At 37.0% G+C, this 23,134-nt stretch overlaps 1 protein-coding gene across 3 annotated transcripts in view; it reads left to right on the forward strand.

The window, feature by feature from the left end:
* The window catches only part of FAM107A (family with sequence similarity 107 member A), a 155,973-nt gene extending 133,583 nt beyond the window's left edge, over positions 1-22,390 (forward strand). For all 3 annotated transcript variants that reach the window (XM_053720941.1, XM_053720942.1, XM_053720940.1), the window contains exons 3-4: positions 15,749-15,905; positions 19,309-22,390. In XM_053720941.1, coding sequence (XP_053576916.1) covers positions 15,749-15,905; positions 19,309-19,422 — 271 coding nt within the window. In that variant the 3' untranslated portion in view covers positions 19,423-22,390. The remainder of the gene's footprint in view (positions 1-15,748; positions 15,906-19,308) is intronic.
* The last annotated feature ends 744 nt before the right edge of the window (positions 22,391-23,134 follow it).

Raw genomic sequence — 23,134 nt, forward strand, 5'->3', positions numbered from 1 at the left:
CCTAGCCTAAACTAAACTACCAATAGCCCTTAAAAGGTCCTTTTGCGGGGCATTGCCCCAAAGAAATCAGCTCTTTTACCTGTAAAAAAAATACAAACAACCCCCCAACAGTAAAACCCACCACCCACACAACCAACCCCCCAAATAAAATCCTTATTTAAAAAACCTAAGCTCCCCTTTGCCCTGAAAAGGGCATTTGGATGGGCATTGCCCTTAAAAGGGCATTTAGCTCTTTTTCAAGTGTCCAAACCCTAACCTAAAAATAAAACCCACCCAATAAACCCTAAAAAAACCTAACACTATCCCCCGAAGATCCACTTACATTTTTGAAGACCAGACATCCACCCTCAACAAAGCCATGAGAAGTCTTCATCCAAGCCGGCAGAAGTGGTCCTCCAGACGGGCAGAAGTCTTCATCCAGACGGCATCTTCTATCTTCATCCATCCGGCGCAGAGCGGCTCCATCTTCAAGACATCCGGCGCGGAGCATCCTCTTCTTTCCATGGCTAACAACGAATGAAGGTTCCTTTAAATGATGTCATCCAAGATGGCGTCCCTTGAATTCTGATTGGCTGATAGAATTCTATCAGCCAATCGGAATTATAGGTGAAAAAATCCTATTGGCTGATGCAATCAGCCAATAGGATGGAGCTTCAATCCTATTGGCTGATCCACTCATCTTGGATGACGTCATTTAAAGGAACCTTCATTCGTCGTTAGCCGTGGAAAGAAGAGGATGCTCTGAGCCGGATGTCTTGAAAATGGAGCCGCTCCACGTCAGAAGGATGAAGATAGAAGATGCCGTCTGGATGAAGACTTCTGCCCGTCTGGAGGACCACTTCTGCTGGCTTGGATGAAGACTTCTCCCGGCTTCGTTGAGGACTTCTTGCCGCTTGGATGAGGACTTCTCCCGGCTTCGTTGAGGATGGATGTCCGGTCTTCAAAACTGTAAGTGGATCTTCGGGGGTTAGTGTTAGGTTTTTTTAAGGGTTTATTGGGTGGGTTTTATTTTTTGGTTAGGGTTTGGGCATTTGAAAAAGAGCTAAATGCCCTTTTAAGGGCAATGCCCATCCAAATGCCCTTTTCAGGGCAATGGGGAGATTAGGTTTTTTTAATTAGGATTTTATTTGGGGGGTTGGTTGTGTGGGTGGTGGGTTTTACTGTTGGGGGGTTGTTTGTATTTTTTTTTACAGGTAAAAGAGCTGATTTCTTTGGGGCAATGCCCCGCAAAAGGCCCTTTTAAGGGCTATTGGTAGTTTAGTTTAGGCTAGGTTTTTTTTTTATTTTGGGGGGGCTTTTTTATTTTGATAGGGCTATTAGATTAGGTGTAATTAGTTTAAATATCTGATAATTTCTTTTTTTATTTTGTGTAATTTAGTGTTTGGTTTTTTGTAATTTAGGTAATTGTATTTAATTTAGGTAATTTATTTAATTGTATTGTAAGGTTAGGTGTTAGTGTAAGACAGGTTAGGTTTTATTTTACAGGTAAATTTGTATTTATTTTAGCTAGGTAGTTAGTAAATAGTTAATAACTATTTAGTAACTCTTCTACCTAGTTAAAATAAATACAAACTTAGCTGTAAAATAAAAATAAACCCTAAGATAGCTACAATGTAACTATTATTTATATTATAGCTAGCTTAGGGTTTATTTTACAGGTAAGTATTTAGTTTTAACTAGGAATAAATTAGGTAATGATAGTAGGTTTTATTTAGATTTATTTTAATTATATTTAAGTTAGGGGGTGTTAGGGTTAGAGTTAGACTTAGGTTTAGGGGTTAATGAATTTAGTATAGTGGCGGCGACGTTGTGTGCGGCAGATTAGGGGTTAATAAATGTAGGTAGGTGGTGGCGATGTTAGGGGCGGCAGATTAGGGTTTAATAATATTTAACTAGTGTTTGCAAGGTGGGAGTGTGGCGGTTTAGGGGTTAATATGTTTATTATAGTGGCGGCAATGTCCGGAGTGGCAGATTATTGGTTAATACGTATAATGTAGGTGTCGACGATGTCGGGGCGGAAGATTAGGGTTTAATAAGTGTAAGATTTGGGGTGTTTAGACTCGGGGTACGTGTTAGGGTGATAGGTGTAAACATAAATTTTGTTTCCCTATAGGAATCAATGGGGCTGCGTTACGGAGCTTTTCGCTGCTTTTTTGCTGGTGTTTAGTGTTGCGCGTAAAACCAGCTCACCGCAGCTTTCAGCAGCGCTGGTATTGGAATGCGGTATGGAGCACAATTATGCTCTACGCTCACTTCTTGCCTGATGATGCAGGGTTTTTATAAACCTGTAATACCAGTGCTGTAGGGAAGTGAGCGGTTACAATAACGTGCAAGTTAGCACCGCACCGCTCTTAACGCAAAACATGTAATCTAGCCGGAATTTTTTGGGGTTTTTCAGGATATTCCTTTAAATAAAAACCCTGGTTATTGTGTAGTTTTTGAGGGGTTTAGACAGATGCACTCTATCAAAACATCTTTTTACATTACTCTATTCTATTGTATTTAAACAGCTTTGACTTGTGATTTGATTCTAACAACATATTTTGGTTGTTTGAAAGGCTGTTTTAGAATGCAATTATATTAATTTCCATTTATAATAGTAAGTTAATGTTCGGATGCCTACAAATGTTATAAGGACATTAAAAAATGAAGTTTCAACAAATGTGGTATATGCTATTGACACCAGAGTATAACAGTATTTGAAACTAATTGATTTTTTCATATAGCATAAAATACATTTTTCCTATTCTCTATACTGTCCCCTGGGGAGCAAGGATTTTTCCCCCCCTCCCTTACTTGACAACCAATCAGGATTAACTTCCTGTATCAGCTCTAGGGACTCGGGGGGAAGAGAGTAGAGACCTTGATAAGACCCTGGTCCAATCACCATTTAGGGAAATTATGTAACTAACTCTTCCAGTTTTCATTTAACCTAGCAGTATGATATATGTATGTGTTTGTGTGTTTATATATATATATATATATATATATATATATATATATATACTACTGTACAAAAGTTCTGTAAAGTAAGAATGCTTTCAAAAAGATAAATGTTAATAGTTTATGTTTTATTAATTAACAAAATGCAAAAGTGTGTGAGCAGAAGAAAAATCTAAATCAGATCAATATTTAGGGGCCTATTTATTATGGTGCGAGTGGACATGATCCAATATAGCGGATCATGTCCGCTGCACATCGATAAATGCAGACAGCATACGCTGTCGGCCTTTATCATTGCACCAGCAGTTCTTGTGAACTGCTGGTGCAATGCCGCCCCCTGCAGATTCGCGGCCGCTAGCAGGGGGTGTCAATCAACCCGATCGTATTTGATCGCGTTGATTTCTGCCTGCCGCCTTATAGCAGGCGGACAGGTTATGGAGCAGCGATCTTTAGACCGCTGCTTCATAACTTCTGTTTCTCGAGAGCCTGAAGGTTCGCCGGAAACACGGGGCATCAAGCTCCATACAGAGATTGATAAATATGCCCCTTAGTATGACCACCATTTATTTTGCAGTCTAATTCAAATAGCCATGGCATAACTTTGAGTGTTTCTGTTCAATATGAGGGTCTGGTCTTCCATCTATTGGTTTTATTGGTGACCAGCCCTTTCAATAACTAATGCAGTCTCACACTGTGACCAGCCCTTTCAATAACTAATGCAGTCTCACACTGTGACCAGCCCTTTCAATAACTAATGCAGTCTCACACTGTGACCAGCCCTCTCAATAACCAATGCTGTCTCACACTGTGACCAGCCCTCTCAATAACCAATGTGCTCTCACACTGTGACCAGCCCTCTCAATAATCAATGCAGTCTCACTCTGTGACCAGCCCTCTCAATAACCAATGTGGTCTCACATTGTGACCAGCCAATTTAGAGCCAGATTCCGAGTTGAGCGCTAACAGTTGTGCGCAAGCAATAAGGGGTTTGTTGCGGGTGCTTGTGTGTGTGGTTTTTTTTTGCTCCTTTTACAAGTTGAAAGTAAATGTGATCACTTGAACGCAATTCAAGTTAACACGCATCGGGTTAGTGTATCCTCAGAGCTCTGGTTAACTGTTTTGTGAGACAAAAAAGTGTCACAAAACAAATTGAAAATACATTACAAAGTACAATTACACTCATAATAACACTATCTAATAAAAATTATTTTTAAAAATTATTGCACACAAAAGTTATAGGGGCTCAAAGATATAAGGTCTCAGCTGTTAGAAAAAAAGCATGTATATGTCTGTATCTCAATGTTGAAGACTGAGATACATACATATACATGTCTAAAGATGAATGTCTATGGGGCCGAATTATCATTGTGCTTATGTCTTGTATTATGAATTTTTGAGCGCTGTTTACCCTCGTAGCTATTTTTAACTTTTTCATATATTGGTGTGTCAGCACTATCCTCTATTGAATTGGTTCTTAACGGAAGCTGATTATTCTCCCCTTGACCAGCGCAACACTTGGTGCTGCTTGTTGACAGATCAGTCCTCTGGTCTATCACATTCTACTTGGATACACATACTGTATATATATATATATATATATATATATATATATACTGTATTGTCCCGAGTATAGGCCGCACTTTTTTCCCCTAATTTAAGTCTTTAAACTAGGGGTGCGGCCTACAATCGGGATGTTGCACAAAACACCATAAAAATACTGGTATACGCTATGTACCTTGAATGGTCCGTGTTGGGATTTGGGGCGGAATCGCTGTTTTTGTTTAATGGAGGGGTTTGGGCAACAAACTGGGCTTCCTGGAGACTCCGCTGGCTGCCACCGACAACCAAAGCTTCTGCAGGGATGATCTGCATGACCCCACACTAAAAGCTGCACTCAGAAGCAGCGGTTTAACCAGGAGAGCAAGAAAAAATAAAGCAAAGTATCGAGGAGCACACTCAAATAAAACTTGACTTTTATTTTCTCATGTTAAAAAAAACTGAGAAAATAAAAGTCAAGTTTTATTTGAGTGTGCTCCTTGATCTTTTGCTTTATTTGGTACATATAGCCAGGAGTTGATCAATAGTACTTCATAGATTTTTTGGGGCTTATCAGAGGGAGCCAGGATTTTTGCCAATACTATCTGAAATGCTTGGAGGATCCAGTTACACACTACCTAGGGTGACGTCACTGAAGGGCGCGGGGACGCAACGAACACCAGCGGAACTGTGAGCCGAAAGAAGGTAACAGTATTTTGGAAATCCGGCAGAGGCATGAGACAAGATGAAAGCTGTAAATCACATCAGAGGCACGGGCTGCTTAACTGATGAAAGCGAGAGAAATTTTGAGGTATCAAACCATTCTCCTAAGAAAACCTAAACTCCCTGAGGACCGGACTCCTTGTGACCCGGGTGTGGTGAGTGTCATACTATAAGGATCCATGTTTATTGTTTATACACTTTGCAAGCATTAGTCTCCCTCTACACAGTACATTTATTAGCTAGTTTTGTCCTGTTTGGGATTTTTCAGGAGAGCAAGAGTCCAGATCTTGGACACAGCCGGACAGGAGAGACACTGACTAGGGACCTGTAACCTTAGTCCTTACAGGGATGCAAAAAAATTTAATCCTGAGTGGCTCCCACTGATAACAGTAAATTAAGCTCTATACTTAAGAGTGGAATTCAAATAACTTTTCTCCCAACCCTACCCATGTTTACATACAACCACTCTTTCTTCCTTATTGTTAAAGCCCTTTGCCTGCCTTTTTTATTTTCTAACATCTAAGACCTCATATCTTTGAGCCCCTATAACTTTTGTGTGCAATATTTTTTTTTAATCATGTTTTTAGATATTATTATTATGAGTGTAACTGTACTTTATAATGTATTTTTGAGATTTTTTTGTTTCAGGTAACAGTTAACCAGAGATCTGAGGTTGCGCCAACCTGACGTGCATAATCTTCAATTGTGCTCAAGTAAAAGTGTTTACTTTAAACTTGTAATACCCGATGTGCACAAACATCCGCGATAAACCCCTTTTCATTTGTTCGCAATTGTTGTACATTTTTTCCCACCACTGCTTACTAAATTGTGGTTTTATTAATTTCAGAAATAAAGAAAACCAGGCTTATATCTCCTTCTGATTTTTATGTTACGATTATCCAGGCACGGAGAGTTCCACTAGCACTTTGTCTGGTCTGAGTCTTTAGAACAAAAAAAAACAGGTTTACACAAGTTTACATCAGATTATATTATAGCATTAACATTGGTGTGAACAATATTATTATTTTGCTAACAAACGCACTTATTCATTTAAAAAAAAAAAAAGGTATATAGAGCGGCATGCATTAAAGGACCAGTCAACACAGTAGATTTGCATAATCAACAAATGCAAGATAACAATACAATGCAATAGCACTTAGTCTGAACTTCAACTGAGTAGTAGATTTTTTTCTGACCATTTTAAAAGTTATGTCTTTTTCCACTCCCCCTGTACCATGTGACAGCTATCAGCCAATCATAAATGCATACACGTACCATGTGACAGCCATCAGCCAATCACAAATGCATACACACTTATTCTTGCACATGCTCAGTAGGAGCTGGTGACTCAAAATGTTTAAATATAAAGAGAGTATGCACATTCTGTTAATAGAAGTAAATTGGAAAGTTGTTTAAAATGGCATGCTCTATCTGAATAATGAAAGTTTAATTTTGATTGAGTGTCCCTTTAAAGTGTGTGCAGACAAGGTTCTCAACTTGAGATCTTATCCACATGGTTTTGCAGCATACGGGCAGTGGACTCTGTTCATCCTCTACCCATATCTTCCATTACATGCTCAAGTGAGTGTGCATTGCCATTCCCAAGAGAAGGACCTGTCAATCACCCCGAGCGAGATTGAGGAGATTTCTCTCCGCCAACTCAGAAGTGGCGGAGAGTGTAAGAACCATTGGTTTTAAACAGTGACGTGCTGTCATAGGAGGCAGGTGAGGCAGCGCCTCCCTTGTTCTATGGGTCTAATTATAATTTTTTAATATTTTTTTTAAAAATAATGAAATTATTTTTTTTAAAGTTTTTATATTCTTTTTTGGGGGGGGATATCTCACGGTACCCCCCCTACCAGATTTAGAGGTCAAAAAAGGAACTTTAATAATGGAGGGGAGATTTTAATGTTGCCCTGGAACCAGTTTTTGACTGTTCCAAGAAGAGAAGTGTCATCCATGAGAAAACACTTCAAACCATCCAAGATAATTTAAATATCCTAACACTCATTTATGCCTGGAAGATAAATCACCTCAAACAAGGAAATTATTAATTTTATTTATAACAGCAAAGATCAAATTCACTTTATATATTACTTGCCAGTAGATCAGACAAGTCTCTAAATAGTGTCAGATATTGACATAAGTAATATAACACTATGGTTTACCTATAGATCCACTGCTCTGAAATTCTATTAACATTCTCACAGAAGTTACATAACTATCTTCTACATAATCCCATAATATCTGAGAAGCTGTTGTAGACTCTCCAAGAATACAAAAGGGATGTGCAGTCATTGGAGGCAGTGCCTCCTCACCTGTCAAGAAAAGAAAAAAAAAAATATGAAAGTAAAATAAAAACAAATACTCACCAGCTATGAATGTGACAGATGGAGCACAGGTTAGCTGCCTGACAGATAAAGTGTCACACTGATGATTAGGCCAATCATACAAAAGCTCCAGGGGAGGCAGCTAACACAGCTGTCTCATTGAAGGGGGAGTGTCTTGAGTATAAGACTGTGTTTTACTCTGACAGTCAGGTTATTTTACTGGATGGGAACTAGCTTGTGCCCTGTAATCCATGTGGCAGAACATCAATTATTCCTGTGCAGTGCAGGTCTGTGCAAGTCACTGACAAGAATGCAGTTTGTTAGCTTTCAAGAGACAGGTATTATACTCTCTGGACTTTTTTTTTTTTACAAAGTCTGGATTAGGTTAAAAAGTTTTAAGTAAAGATAATGTCCATATGCTGTTATTAAACATTTGAAGCAATTGTGTTGTTAGAATAATGTGTGTGCTGTGTGAGTACGTATATATATATTTATATATATATATATCCAATATCATAAAAGGCCAAGTATGTTTGTCTGACGCAGTCATGCACAGTAGAGATTCCATATGAGGCCTATGCCTGATCGTTACAGATGGTGACACTGAGTGTGCCACCGTCTGTAATGATCTTCTGCTGGAGGTTTGGGTGGAAGGCGGGTGGCAGGTTTGTGGCTCAGCAGCGGAGGGGGGGAGGGAAGGGGAGGGAGCAGGGTGGACCTACGATACAGATTTATCTTTTAGAGGAACAAGGAGGGATAGGGCAGCTACATTACAGAAAAGGGGTTTGGGGTGCAGGGGTGGTTCTAAATGGCGATCGCGGGGGGGTGGGACCACTACACTACTGATTTTTTTTTTCCCACAATAGCCTGCGCGGGTCAGTGTACACAGGCTCTTTAACACTAGTATATATATATAAAATACTAATAACATACATAGTAACATAGTAACATAGTAGATAAGGTTGAAAAAAGACTGAAGTCCATCGAGTTCAACCTATACAAATCTAAAATACTTTAAAAAATCTCCAGTTAAGCTTAAATAACCTCATTAAAATGTGACCCATTTAATACTAGCAATCATATCCATTAATTTTGTTTATATACAGAAATTTATCCAGACTATTTTAAATGTATCTATGGTATTAGCATTCACTACCTCCTTTGGTAATGAGTTCCACAATTTTATTGCTCTTACAGTGAAAAAACGTTTCCGTTGCAGGATTAAATCTCCTTTCCTCCAACCTTAAATTATGACCTCTTGTCAGAAACAAATTATGACCTCTTGTCAGAAACAATTTTCTTGGAATAAACAGAGCTTCATATTAATGCTGCGTATTATTAGAACAAATTTATTGGAACATGTTGTAGCTCAATAATTATTATTTAATTATTTTTCAGCCATATTAATGACATGATATACTAATAATGCTCAGTGTGATTAGACACTATTGTTTAAACGTTAATGATTGAAATTATTGAATTTATTTATTAGGGTTTCTTGACTAGAAACTATTATTTGTGTATCATGAAAGAGATAATAGCTACTGATATGAAATGTCAGCATTGGAATAGCTCTATATATAAATACATTTAGCCCCCACCCCTTCTTATTTTTAGTTATCAACAAATTTTCCAATTTTGAAAAATAATTCTGAAAGGTGCCTTATTTTTTCTTGTTTTTTTTATATAAATTCTCTCAAAATCTTGCAAATTGCCTCAGTTTGATGCACTCTACACAGCGATTGCTTATATCCTATGAAAGCCTATAAAGTATTATTTTATGCTTAGCTACAGAGTTTTAAAAATGTAAGATATTTCATTTTCGCCTGATTAGACACTTTCGTTTTAACTTTTGGTGGAATGAATAAAGCTTCTACTGAAAATATTTAAGTAATGTATTTAGTTAATACCTAAACATGCAAATTGTCTGCATTTTACACAATGCTTGTTTAGATCCCAACATAGCCTATAAAATAGTATCTAGGTACCATAGATTGTAAATATTATTATAAGAGGTGAACACATGAGTACCGGTTTGACTGCAATTAATTAGTTAAAGGGAGAGTAAAGTCATAATTAGACATTCATGATTTAGACAGAGCATATAATTGTAAACGACTTTCCAATTTACTTCTATTATTTAATTTGCTTCCTTCTCTTGTTATCCTTTGCTGAAAGGCTAATCTAGATAAGCTCAGGAGCAGCAAAGAACATAGGTTCTAACTGCTGATTGGTGGCTGCATATATATACCGATTGTCATTGGCTCATCCATGTGTTCAGTTAGAAACCAGTATTTCATTGCTGTTCCTTCAACAAATGATACCAAGAGAATTAAACTAATTTGATAATAGAAGTAAATTGGAAAGTTGTTTAAAATTGTATGTTCTACCTAAATCATGAAATATTTTTTTGGTGTTTCATATCCCTTTAATTCACGTTTCTCATATTTGCTGTGCTGCACGTGACTCAAGAGTTTCAATGTGTCCTGAACTAAAGGTGGCAACCCTAATTGCAGCTCAAACCCTCCACTCCCAGCCCCAGCAGTGCCGCTTACTTGATTCAGGTCTCAGGCCCTGGGGCAAGCTTCACCCAGTCTTCAGGTGAGATACTGTGGCTCTGGAGAAACTGTCCCTCTCTCTCTCTGCCCTACTCTCCAGACCAGCTCCCTATCTTTCCCTTCCCTCCCTGTTACTTCAGTGACATGCGGTGAGGTCAGTGGCTGGGGAGGTCCTGGCTAGTAACAGAGTGCTGAGATATTAGATACACTATAAAATCATATACACAGAGGGACACACATACACAGGGACACACATATAAAGGGGGACACACATACACAGGGACACATATACACAGGCAGACACACACACAGAGGGACACACACAGGGATACACACAGAGAAACACACATACACAGGGACACACACACACAGAGGGACACACACACACACACACACACACACAGAGAAACACACATACACAGAGACACACACATACACAGGGACACACACACAGATGGACACACATACACAGGGACAAGCACACACAGGGATACACACACAAAGGGTCACACACACAGGGACACACACACAGAGGGGTACACACCCAGAGGGGCACACATACACTGGGAAACACACACAGGGATACACACACACACAGGGACACACACAGAGGGATACACACACAGAGAGGGACACACACACAGGGACACACACACACAAGGATACACACACTGGGACACACACACATAAATACACACACACACACGGATTTACAGACACACACACAGGGACAAGCATACACAAGGATATACACACACACAAAGAGGGACACACACACAGACAGGGACACACACACAGGGAGACACACACACACAGATGGGGACACACACATTGTAGAAACAATAATATCCATTTTAACTTGTATTTAAAATTTAAACACAGCAAATTTATACCTGAAGGAAAAAAAGATGGCAAACCCCATCTAGAGGTGCGCTTGAGAGTGAAACATATCCAAATTCCAAACGATGGGTGAAGATCTAGGCTGCTCTCTCGACACAAAACAGTTCACCAAAAGAAATCCTAAATAGGAACAAAGAGGCGCCAATAGGGTGATAACGTAGGAACCAAGGACAAACAGGTATGGCCAACAGTTATACTCACATGATATGCCAGATAACGCAGACCGGGACCTATTCGTCGCCCGGCAGACAACCACTCGGCAAAAGACGCTGATCCGTCACGTGGGGCCTTTCCACCAATCAGGTACAGTATGAAAGCCTGATGAAACGGCTCTGTGTAGCCGAGAAACGCGTTGCTGTTCATTTTTAAACTTTTAATAAATAGTTTTTTATATATACCCCTTTGGAGCCTTGATTTTTATCACCACTCTTCAAGTCACTGGTGTTCTAGGATTCAAGACTTTCGGTGCCTCTCTGTCCCCCCCCCCAAGTACTCACTGAGTACGATTGTTCCGCTGGGATTTTCGGAAGAGAGAGGTGTGCGGCAAGATTCACTATCGTTTGGTCGATCCGCCGTCCAGAGAGGTGTGGACGTGATTCTGTACCTGATTGGTGGAAAGGCCCCACGTTACGGATCAGCGTCTTTTGCCAAGTGGTTGTCTGCCGGGTGACGAATAGGTCCCGGTCTGCGTTATCTGGCATATCATAGTGCCGCCTCGTCTGTGAGTATAACTGTTGGCCATACCTGTTTGTCCTTGGTTCCTACGTTATCACCCTATTGGCGCCTCTTTGTTCCTATATAGGATTTCTTTTGGAAATTTATACCTGATGCAGGTCAACGACTCAACGTGTAACCAAATGGGAACATGAATTGCTTTGCAAAAAAGTGTTTCATTTTACATCATTCGCAGCCTTTTAACAATGAATATTTCTACAGATCTGGAAAAATATAAAGTACCACAGGGACAGAGTCTCACCTGTCAAGAAAATAATAAAATAAATCAATATGAAAGTAAAATTAAAATAAGCCTCCTCTGATTGCACAACAGCTCTGAAGTCTGAATGTGATGGATGGAAAGCTCACCAATTGTCTGGGTTAGGTGTCACATGCATGATTAGGCCAATCACAGAAAAGCTCCAGAGGAGGCAGCTAACACATCGAGGGGGCGGGAGGTATCTTATAACTAAGACTGTGTCTAACTCTGACAGTCAGGAGGTCATTTTTCTGGATGGGAACTAGCTTGTACCATATAATCCATATGGGTGATAGATAAATATTTAGAAAAGGAAAATAAAGTAGGAACACAATTGACTAGAGCACTTAAGAAATGTTCAGGTAATAACTATAACTAGAAGCTTAGAAAGGCCAATGACAATATATATATATAATAGTACTGTATTATAAATACATTCAACATGTTTTAGTAAAATACTCTACTAATTAAAGGACCAGTAAATACAGTAGGTTTGCATAATCAGCAAATGCATGATAAAAAAGATGATGCAATAGCACTTAGGACTGATTTTTTAAGGGCCGAATGTCCCCTGATGCCCCTGTTTCTGTGCGAGCCTTCATGCTCGCCTGAAACAGCAGTTGTGAAGCTGCTTCTTAACTGGTTCGCCTGCTCTGAGGCTGCGGACATCAATCTGCCTGATCTCATACGATCGGGCTGATTTGCAGGGGGGGCATTGCACAAGCAGTTTGCAAAAACTGCTTGCGCAATGATAAATGCAGACAGCGTATGCTGTCAGCATTCATCGATGTCTGTCGGACATGATCCACTGAGCGGATCATGTCGGACAGACCGATGATAAATCGGCCCCTTAGTCTGAATTTGAGATGAGTAGTGTATTTTTTTGATGAATTTTGAAGTTTTGTCTATTGACACTGCTCATATATCATGTGACAGTCATCAGCCAATCACAAATGCATATAAATATATTGTGTGAATTCTTTCACATGCTTAGTAGGAGCTGGTGACTCAAAAAGTGTAAAAAAACAAAACAAAACTGTGCACATTTTGTTAAAGTGATGGCAAACTCTCCCCTTTTTAAAATTGAGATCCAAAATGTTAGTTATATTTTAGAGGGAGTATAATTAATCAGTTGTAATGAAGTTGTACTATAACTTGCTTTTTAATATAGATATGAAATTCAAATTCCTTGTGCTCCGCCACTAACTTCAAAAGTCAGATTTTCTGTGAGCTAACGGTTTGACTTGTTCTCCAATCAGCACTCTCCCTAACATGGCACTTCTGTTGTAGCTAGAGCACTGATTAGAGAACAAACAGCTCACAGAAATATTGATTTTTTTAAGTGGGTGATGGAGCGCAGGGTATTTGAATATCATATCTATATTAAAAAATAAGTTATCTGATTTTAAAAATGGGAAAGTTTACCATCACTTTAATGGAAGTAAAGTGGAAAGTTGCTTAAAACTGCATGCTCTGTATCATGAAAGTTTAATTTTAAAGTGAGTGTCCCTTTAAATCCAACTCAAAGCACTAATGATGCATGCAATATCTAAGAGTATATTAACTCCTTAATGATGACTAAGTACCCTGTACCTCTCTCATCTCAAGAGCCTTCCAGGGTGTATGAACAGCAAGACCTTGCTATTTCTTCATGCCCACATGAATCTGTCATGTGTTTATCCAATGTGAGTAAAGGAAACCAGCTTTTCCTGTTAAATCAGAGCTTGCAATATTAATAATCTTGATTAGGAGACAGCACTAGATAATTGCAGATCGTGGAGGTGGCTTACCAAGCTCATCAACACCAAACAAATAAAAGAACCTCCAGCTGCTTAAAGTTTAAAATGGACCTTTATTTCATAAATGTTTCAAGGTCCAACAACAAACATGTGTTTTGAGCTTAGTGCCAGCCCTTAATCATGAGTTAAGCATGATTAAGGGCTAGCACTAAGTCTGAAACATTGCTTGTTTGTTGTTGGAACATGTGACATTTATGAAATAAATAATTTTACACTTTAAGCAGCTGGAAGTTCCTTTATTTGTTTGATATAAGAGCTTGCAACCATCCTGATTTTGTATGTCATTGTCAGGGTTTGAGACCTTTGCCGGATATACCTTTCTCATCTCCCCAGGACCTTATAAAAGCACTAGTTTGTTGAGGACTGCATAGCAATGCCCCCAATCCACTCACTCCTCGCCAAGCTCCACCAATTTCCTGCTTAACTCTGCACTCAACTCCAGGATGTGACCCCCACTCCTGGATCTCCCTAACTAAATGAAGTGCCATAAAAAAGGATGCTAAAAGCCAGCCTGGATTGAAGAAGGGGCCAATATAACTGTAGACAACACATCTCAATAGAACAACAAGAACCACAATTATCTTACCAAAAACTTTGTCATTTTGTTTGACAAATTTAAATTGTTCTGTATCTTGTGTACAGTTCTAGGCCTCCATTATATACAATCTGATCATTAGTCTAATGTAGTATTATTCAGCAATAAACAGAATAAATAAACCACTATCTGCATATGCTAAATCCCACTGCTTGTGTTCTACCTTCGGTGTTCAAATTAACGAATAAAGTTGTGTTTGTCCAGGCCAAGGCATGATGACTCTTATTTATATTCTGTAATTGGATGTTACTTTTAGATGGAATTCTCTGCAGTAAACAACAGAAAGTTATTATATGCACAACTCAACAAGTACATTTCACTTCAGAGCAAGCGACTATCTTAAAAAAGAAGTATGAGTTTATAAGTTATCATAGTTTAAATTGATAAAAGTAAAAAAAAAAAAAAACATTACTTAAAGTTTCCCTTTAAAGGGATAGTAAAGTCAAAATTACATTTTAATTGGTTAGATATTGAATTCAATTTTAAACAACTTTCTGCTTTATTCTTTGTTAAAGGACAATTAAATACAGTGGAACTGCATAATCATCAAATGCATTATAAAAAGACAATGCAAATACACTTAAGGCTAGATTACAAGTGGGGTGCTAATTTTTTGCGAGCCTGTAAAAGGGCAAATTCGCTTGTTTACGGGTGCACGATAAATAACCAGCCATTACAAGTGGCTGGTTATTGCTACTTCAAGCTTGCAGTAGCAATTAGCGCTCCAAAAATTAACCAGAGGTCAGGCCTCTGGTTAATTTTTAAAATATCCCCCAATTGCCCCCAAAATAAAGAATTTTTTTTTTTATTATTAAAAAAAAGTAGCATTTTTTTTTAATAAAAAACCCCCCTGCAAAAAGCAGTTATGAGGTATTAAAATTGGCGGGTGTGGGGTGCGGAATTGTGTGTTCCCTGTAAATATATATGTATATGCATATATATTTGTGTTAATATGTGTATACACATATAAACAAATAACTATATTTCATATAAAAATATATATAAAATCTGCTGCCCATCGCTGTGCGACTTACCCCTTCGCTGCGCTAGGTTCTTATGCCGTGCCTCACAGTTGGAGTGCAGTCGAAAGAGCAGGGTGTGCTATCTATGGTGCAACCTCAAGCAATGAAATGCTGTATTATAATTGCATGGTTAAATATTTTAAACAAAGCACCAATCAGCGAGCGCTTCCCAGGTTGCTGAACCAGAAATGGGCAGGCTCCTAAGCTTTACATTCCTGCTTTTCAAATAAAGATACTAAGAGAACAAAGAATAATTGATGATAGGAGTAAATTAGAAAGTTGCTTAAAATTGCATTCTCTATCTGAATCATGAAATAAACAATTTGAGTTTCATATCCCTTTAAAAATGTCCATTCATTTTTCTCTTAGAGGTCTGTCAATTGATAATAAGCCAGAGTTGCAGAGAGTGCTGGAACATAGGCGACGAGACAAAATCATTCAGCAGAAAAAAGAAGAAGACGAAATCAAGAAGCTCCAGTCTCCGTTCGAGCAGGAACTGCTAAAAAGGCAACAGAGGCTAGAACAGGTAAATTGCACTGGTAGAATTCACTTTATACAAACAGTAAAGTTAACATTAAACTTTCAATATGTTGGATATACCATGCAATTTAAAACAACTTTGTAATCTACTTCTGTTATTAAATTTGCTTTATATTCTTTGTGGTAAAGCATACCTAGGTAGGCTCATAGGAACTCAGCTGCACGTGTGTTCATAACTCTATGGCAGCAAAACACTGCTGCCATGGCATGCTAAAGACACGTGCACGCTCCCAAGCTTCTTTGAACCCACTCAGGTTTATTTTTTCAACAAAACAAATTTGATAATAAAAGTAAATTGGAAAGTTGTTTAAGTTCATACTGTTTCTTAATCATGAAAGTTTAATGTTCACTTTACAGTCTCTAAAAAGGTACATAAATTGTATATAGCAGCAGTGTTTGCAACAATATTTGTGTATATATATATATATATATATATATATATATACTGTATATATAAATATAGCGCTCAAGACATGCATGCCCCAGAGACTACCTCAATATTTTCTCATGGAACAAAAAAAAAAATAGATTTTTATTATTGATATATTTCTATTTATATCTGATGATATTAATCTAAATTAGATATATATATACCTATATATCTATAGGAATAGATATACAGGTTTAGTTATATGCATACAGTATATAGATGTTGGGGGTAGTCCGAAATTGGGTAATCCTAGCATTACCTGGGTAAGCCTGACATTACCCAAGCATCTGTGGGTAAAGCCCAATGTAACAGGATAAATCTTCTCAGAGTGCATCGAGTCACTGCATCAAACATATATATATATATATATACGATGCACTGTAATTCCCCCATTTTCACTATCTTTTTTGCCTCCTCCTGAGGGGTTAAAGGGGAGAGAAGCCCCCATTGTAAACCCCATTTCCCAAGGTTTACTTGGGGTGGATGCTAGAGGATTGGTGGGGTACCTTCCTTCAAATCCCCAGGCAGAGGCAAAAATATAGTGTAGATGGGGGGATTACATTACTTTGGGCTTTATCCAGAGCCACTTGGGTAATGTCAGCTTTACCGGATTTCAGACTTTACCCGTAACACACATATATATATATATATATATATATATATATATATATATATTTACAGTAAAAATAAAATTGTATTGTATGTGAATAACATGGGAATGTTAAATATGCACAATAATTATACAGTAAAACACATAAATACATAGATATGCACACACACACACACATACTGTATATATATATATATATATATATATATATATACACTGGCCACTTTATTAGGTACACCTTGCTATTGCTAGTACCAGGTTGGACCCCCTTTTGCCTTCAGAACTGCCTTAATTCTTTGTGGCATAGATCCAACAAGGTGTTGGAAACATTCCTCAGTTATTTTGGTCCATATTGACATGATAGCATCACGCAGTTGCTGCAGATTTGTCAGCTGCACATCCATGATGCTAATCTCCCGTTCCACCACATCCCAAAGGTGCTCTATTGGATTGAGATCTGGGGACTGTGGAGACCATTGGAGTACAGTGAACTCATTGTCATGTTCAAGAGACCAGTTTGAGATGGTTTGAGCTTAGTGACATGGTGCATTATCCTGCTGGAAGTAGTCATAAAGGGATGGACATGGTCAGTAACAATACTCAGGCAGGCCGTGGCGTTTAAATGATGCTTGATTGGTACTAAGGTGGTACTAAGGGGCCCAAAGTGTGTCAAGAAAATATCCCCCACACCATTACACCACTACCACCAGCCTGAAATGTTGATACAAGGCAGGATGGATACATGCTTTCATGTTGTTTACACTAAATTCTGACCCTACCATCTGAATGCCGCAACTGAAATCGAGACTCATCAGACCAGATAACGTTTTTCCAATCTTCTATTGTCGAATTTTGGTGAGCCTCTGCGAATTGTAGACACAGTTTCCTGTTCCTAGCTGACAGGAGTGGCACCTGGTGTGGTCCTTTTCTGCTATAGCCCATCTGCTGCAAGATTTGACGTGTTATGCATTGAGAGATGGTATTTTGCATACCTTGGTTATAACAAGTGGTTATTTGAGTTACTGTTGCCTTTCTATCATCTCAAACCAATCTTCCCATTCTCCTCTGACCTCTGACATCAGCAAAGCATTTTCGTCCACACAACTGCCGCTCACTGGATATTTTCTCTTTTTCGGACCATTATCTGTAAACCCTAGAGATGGTTATGTTTGAAAATCCCGGTAGTTCAACAGTTTTTTAAATACTCAGACCAGCCCATCTGGCACCAACAACCATGTCACATTCAAAGTCACTTTTATCCCATTTCTCCCCCATTCTAATGCTTGGCTTGAACTTCAGCAAGTCGTCTTCATCAAGTCTAGATACCTGAATGCATTGAGTTGCTGCCATGTGATTGGCTGATTAGCAATTAGTGTTACCAAGCAATTGAACAGGTGTACCTAATAAAGTGGCTGGTGAGTGTATATGTGTGTGTGTGTATATATATATATATATATATATATATATACACAGTATATATATATATATACACACATACTGTACATACACATATTTAGACATGTATATGTATGTTTATATACATTATAGCCATTTGCAGTCAATATACCATATACCTTTTAAACCTTAAAACTTAATAATATAATAAAATAAAATTTATCAGATAGTGTTTATATGAGTGTAACTGTATTTTAAAATGTAATTATGCTGAGTTTATTGCAACTTTTTTAACACACTACCTTTTATGCAAGGTAATCTGTATTGCTAACTTGTTGAGTAGGAAATGCGATTGTACTCTAAAGATCGTGTTTACGTTCAACCTGTTATACACGTGCTATTTCAGTGGAGTATTTAGATTTTGTGCTGCCCATGGCATTCAAAATTCTGCTACCCTCCCACTCACATACACATATACATGTACACACACACACATACACATCTATCTATTGCTTATATATATATATATATATATATATATATATATATATATATACATATATATATAAACAACACTTCCCCAAACACAATACTAAGTGCTGAAAGCCAGCCAAAATAAAGGCAATACTTATAAATAAAGCCACAAAAAAGTGCTGCACCCTCCCAATCCGCTGCACTAGGAAAGTGCCATATTTGCCTAAACCAAAATACGCCCCTGCACTATTTCCGACTCGCGCAAAAATGTGATATCGCTCACACACAACAGTTAGCGCGCCACTTGTAATCTACCCCTTAATTAGATAATAGAAGTAAATTGGAAAGTTGTTTAAAATTGTATAATCTATCTGAAACATGAGAGAAGGATTTTGGGTCTCTTTTCCCTTTAACTGAAGTGTAAGTAGCAGGAAATCTGTTTTACATGTATTATATTTTATTCTGTTTTCTTTCTTTTAGCTTGAAAAAGAACAAGAGGAAAATAAAGAAGATGAACACGCACCAGAATTTATTAAAGTGAAAGAAAATCTGAGAAGAACGTCTACGTTACCCTCCGAAGAAAGAGTTGCATAAATACTGCCAAGATTAAATGGTGTATCATATTAAGCTGGCATTATTGCATATACACTGGCATTCCTGTACTGTGGTAGCATTACAGCTAAGTGTACTCTATTAATCCTTGCAGGTGGTACATTGTACTGAAATGCTGATCAACTCTTTGGCTACCAGAGAGGGCTGCAGAACATAGTATATAGCATCCTTCTCTAGCAGTCACGGGGTTAACAACTGCCTATAAACATATCAGCAATGTAAATGCCCTGGCTTATCAAATAGCTGGTTATGTTCAAATCATTTGTGGTATTTGTTCTGCTAAATGATTGACTGCAACTCAGAAATAACTAATCAAAGCGGTCTCTAGGCTAACTGTCTGAAATGTTCATCACTAGTTTGGATTTTATCCCATAATATAAAGCCTGTTCAGGCTGCATGTATCAGAAGTTCCAGGGGTAAATAAAAAAATCAAACCAAGTTCTCATTAATGAGAAAGCTTGTAGTGTTTGAAGTCAGTACTCTTTATAAAAGCATCTCTTTGGATCATTAATTTATTGATCATTTGTGTGTTCTCAGTTGATGATCTTAAGGTTTGCATATACATTTATGTCTTTTAAACTAACAAATATTATATTTCCTAAAATTGCTCAGTGGCACAGGGCCAGGTTTAGCTGTGGTTGCAGAGTACCCCATATACTGTTCTAACCTCAAAAGGGGATGTTTGATGTTTTTAGTTCCAATTTTTCTTGGGGTCACAAAAACCATGGCACAAATTGTTAGTTTTTTTTCTGGAGGATGCAAAAACTAGTTCAAAGGGTCACATTTAGCCCTCAGGCCACCAATTTGCCTTCCCTGATCTATGAGATGTACTCAGAGTGTGATACTCAAGTACTACATTTTAATTAAGCCCTAGAAAATGTTAAACTTTAGCCAATATAAGATCTTAGATTGCTTTGATATATATATATATATATATATATATATATATATATATATATATATATATATATATATATATATATCCCTAGTGTGAAGAGGTGACTCTATGCATATTAAATTTGTAGAGGAATTTCATATAGTAAATTGTGTTTATATTTTTTTATATTACAATTTGCTAATGTTAAATAACTATAGAGTATTGTCTCAGGCATATAATATGGCCAATATTTAAATAAGCCTTAATCATCTAAACATTTATCTTAAAGGGAGATAGAAGTGTTGAATTAATGTTAAGTTGTTAACCTGTAAACTGGGAATAACATGTTGTAAAGTTATTTTAAAATGGCTTCTTGCTAGGCAAGGCAAGTCAATTGGTTATAAAAAGTTTGATTATTAAACAAGTATGGAAAGAACAAAGATATCATTTGCATTTTATTCCTACAAAGAAAGCAGCTAAAATGAGTAGATTCTATTTTACTGATTTTTTATCAAGTGTTGTTTGTTCTAGTATGTAAAATATACAATGAAGAAATACAATGAAGAAATGACCCAGTTAACAAGTTAATGCATCAGCTAAGTGTCTGCTTCCAAGTCAGTTTAAGGGACACTAAACCCAAATTGTTTCTATTGTGATTCAGATAAAGCATGCAATTTTAAGCAACTTTCTAATTTACTCCTATTATCAAATTATTTTCATTCTCTTGGCATCTTTATTTGAAATGCAAGAATGTAAGTTTAGATGCCGGCCCATTTTTGGTGAACATACTGTGTTGTTCTTGCTGATTGGTGGGTAAATTCACCTACCAATAAACACGTGCTTTCCATGGTTCTGAACCCAAAAAATTGCTTAGATGCCTTCTTTTTCAAATAAAGATAGCAAAAGAATCAAGAAAAATTGATATGCTCTATTTGAATCGCAAAAGAAAAAAATTGGGTTCAGTGTCCCTTTATATTATATTAAGGCCAAATAATTTGAACCAATAAGAGGCTGCATCATTGGAACTTACCTGGGGATGTGCAAAATACTTCAATCATTCATTAGCTACCTTGTGTATACAGAAGCTAGCTACCTGGTAGCAGGCACTTTAAAAAAATAAAGTTAAAGGGATATGAAACCCTTTTTTTCTTCTTACATGATTCAGATAGTGCATGCAATTTTAAGCAACTGTCTAATTTTACTCCTATTATCAATTTTACTTCATTCTTTTGGAATCTTTATTTGAAAAAGCAGAAATGTAAAGTTCAGCCACCAATTAGCAAGCTATACCCAGTTGCTGAACAAAAAGTCGGCCAGCTCTTAAGCTTACATCCCTGCTTTTCAAATAAAGATGCCAAGAGAGCAAAGACAAATTGATAGTAGGAGTAAATTAGAAAGTTGCTTGCTCTATCTGAATCATTAAAGAAAAAATTTGGGTTTCATATCCCTTTAACTTTTTTTTTCTTTCCAAAAGCAGACAAAAAAATAATTGTGCTATTAAGTGCTGGGATAGAAATAATGCATTAAATGTACTTATTACTTCCATGTCACGTTAGGGCAAGGCTATCAGAATGTAGCCATGCAAGTAAATAGAAATATTTTAACTGGTATAATAACATACCATTTATTTTTATAAAGATAAATATATATTAGTTAATAATGAGTCATTTGCCTTGAGGCAGAGCACAATTTATTTTTCCATTAAACAGCCACAGACATTATATTCTATTACTAACTTTTTTTCTAAATTGCCACCAATGCCCTTAGAACATTTCATTGATTACAGGCAGTATTAATTTCTTGAGTTGGTGCACAAACTGAAAAGTTACAATTGCTTTTTATATATAAAATTGCTGTTTGCTTATAATAACAAGATTCATTTCAGTATTAAAGACTGGGGGGAAATTACTCTGCTGTATCACGTTTCATATTAATATGTAAGTCAATACATGTACAGTTAAGCATTTAATTCTGTATCATAATCCAATCATGTTACATTTTTTTCTTTTATCTTAGTGGCATTTTGTAAAGGATATGTTATTAAAGCAGTCAGGCAGATTATCTAAAGCTCTCTGCGCTTGCGAGATTATTTAAAGAATTCTTTTGAGTATTTTTATTTCCCTGGTGGAATTATTTAAAGATAATGTTTACCCTGAAAACAGGGTGTCTCGCTAAGGGGCGTATACTGCGTTTTCGTATGTGAAGGAGATGCATACATTACAAAAAGGATTAATGAAAATTTAATTTCACTAGATGTGAAAAAAAACATAGAAATTCGTACTTAAAAGTACAAAATACAAAGTGTTGTTTTTTTTCCGTAAAATTGGCTGAACATGGGTTTATATGAAATTGTCTCTCAAATCCCAGTGAAATTCTGTAAACATTTTCACCCTACAGATCGCAGTTTTTTCTCGTAACTTAAAAGATGACGAATTTTTAACAAAATACTCAAAGCACAAATTATTTTGAAATGAAATCCTATGCATATGAACATAACAGTGATTTTAACATACAGAGCACTTTAAACAGCACAACTTGATTTGTATAAAGTGTAATATTAAAGTTTAAACTCACACCGGATTCTTTCTGCTTACTTTTTCCTCCATTGCCAAGTTTTAAATAGCAGAGAGCTCTCATTATCTATAATATAATAATTATCTAGTATTTGTTTGTAACAAAAATGTAAACCTTAAAGGTACATGAAACCCAATTTTTTTATTTCATTATTTAGAAATAGCATGCAATTTTAAACAACTTTCTATTTTACTTATATTATCTAATGTGCTTCATTCTCTTGATATCCTTTGCTGAAAATCA

This window comes from Bombina bombina, chromosome 7, assembly GCF_027579735.1.
Source record: "Bombina bombina isolate aBomBom1 chromosome 7, aBomBom1.pri, whole genome shotgun sequence".
Classification (NCBI taxonomy): Eukaryota; Metazoa; Chordata; class Amphibia; order Anura; family Bombinatoridae; genus Bombina; species Bombina bombina.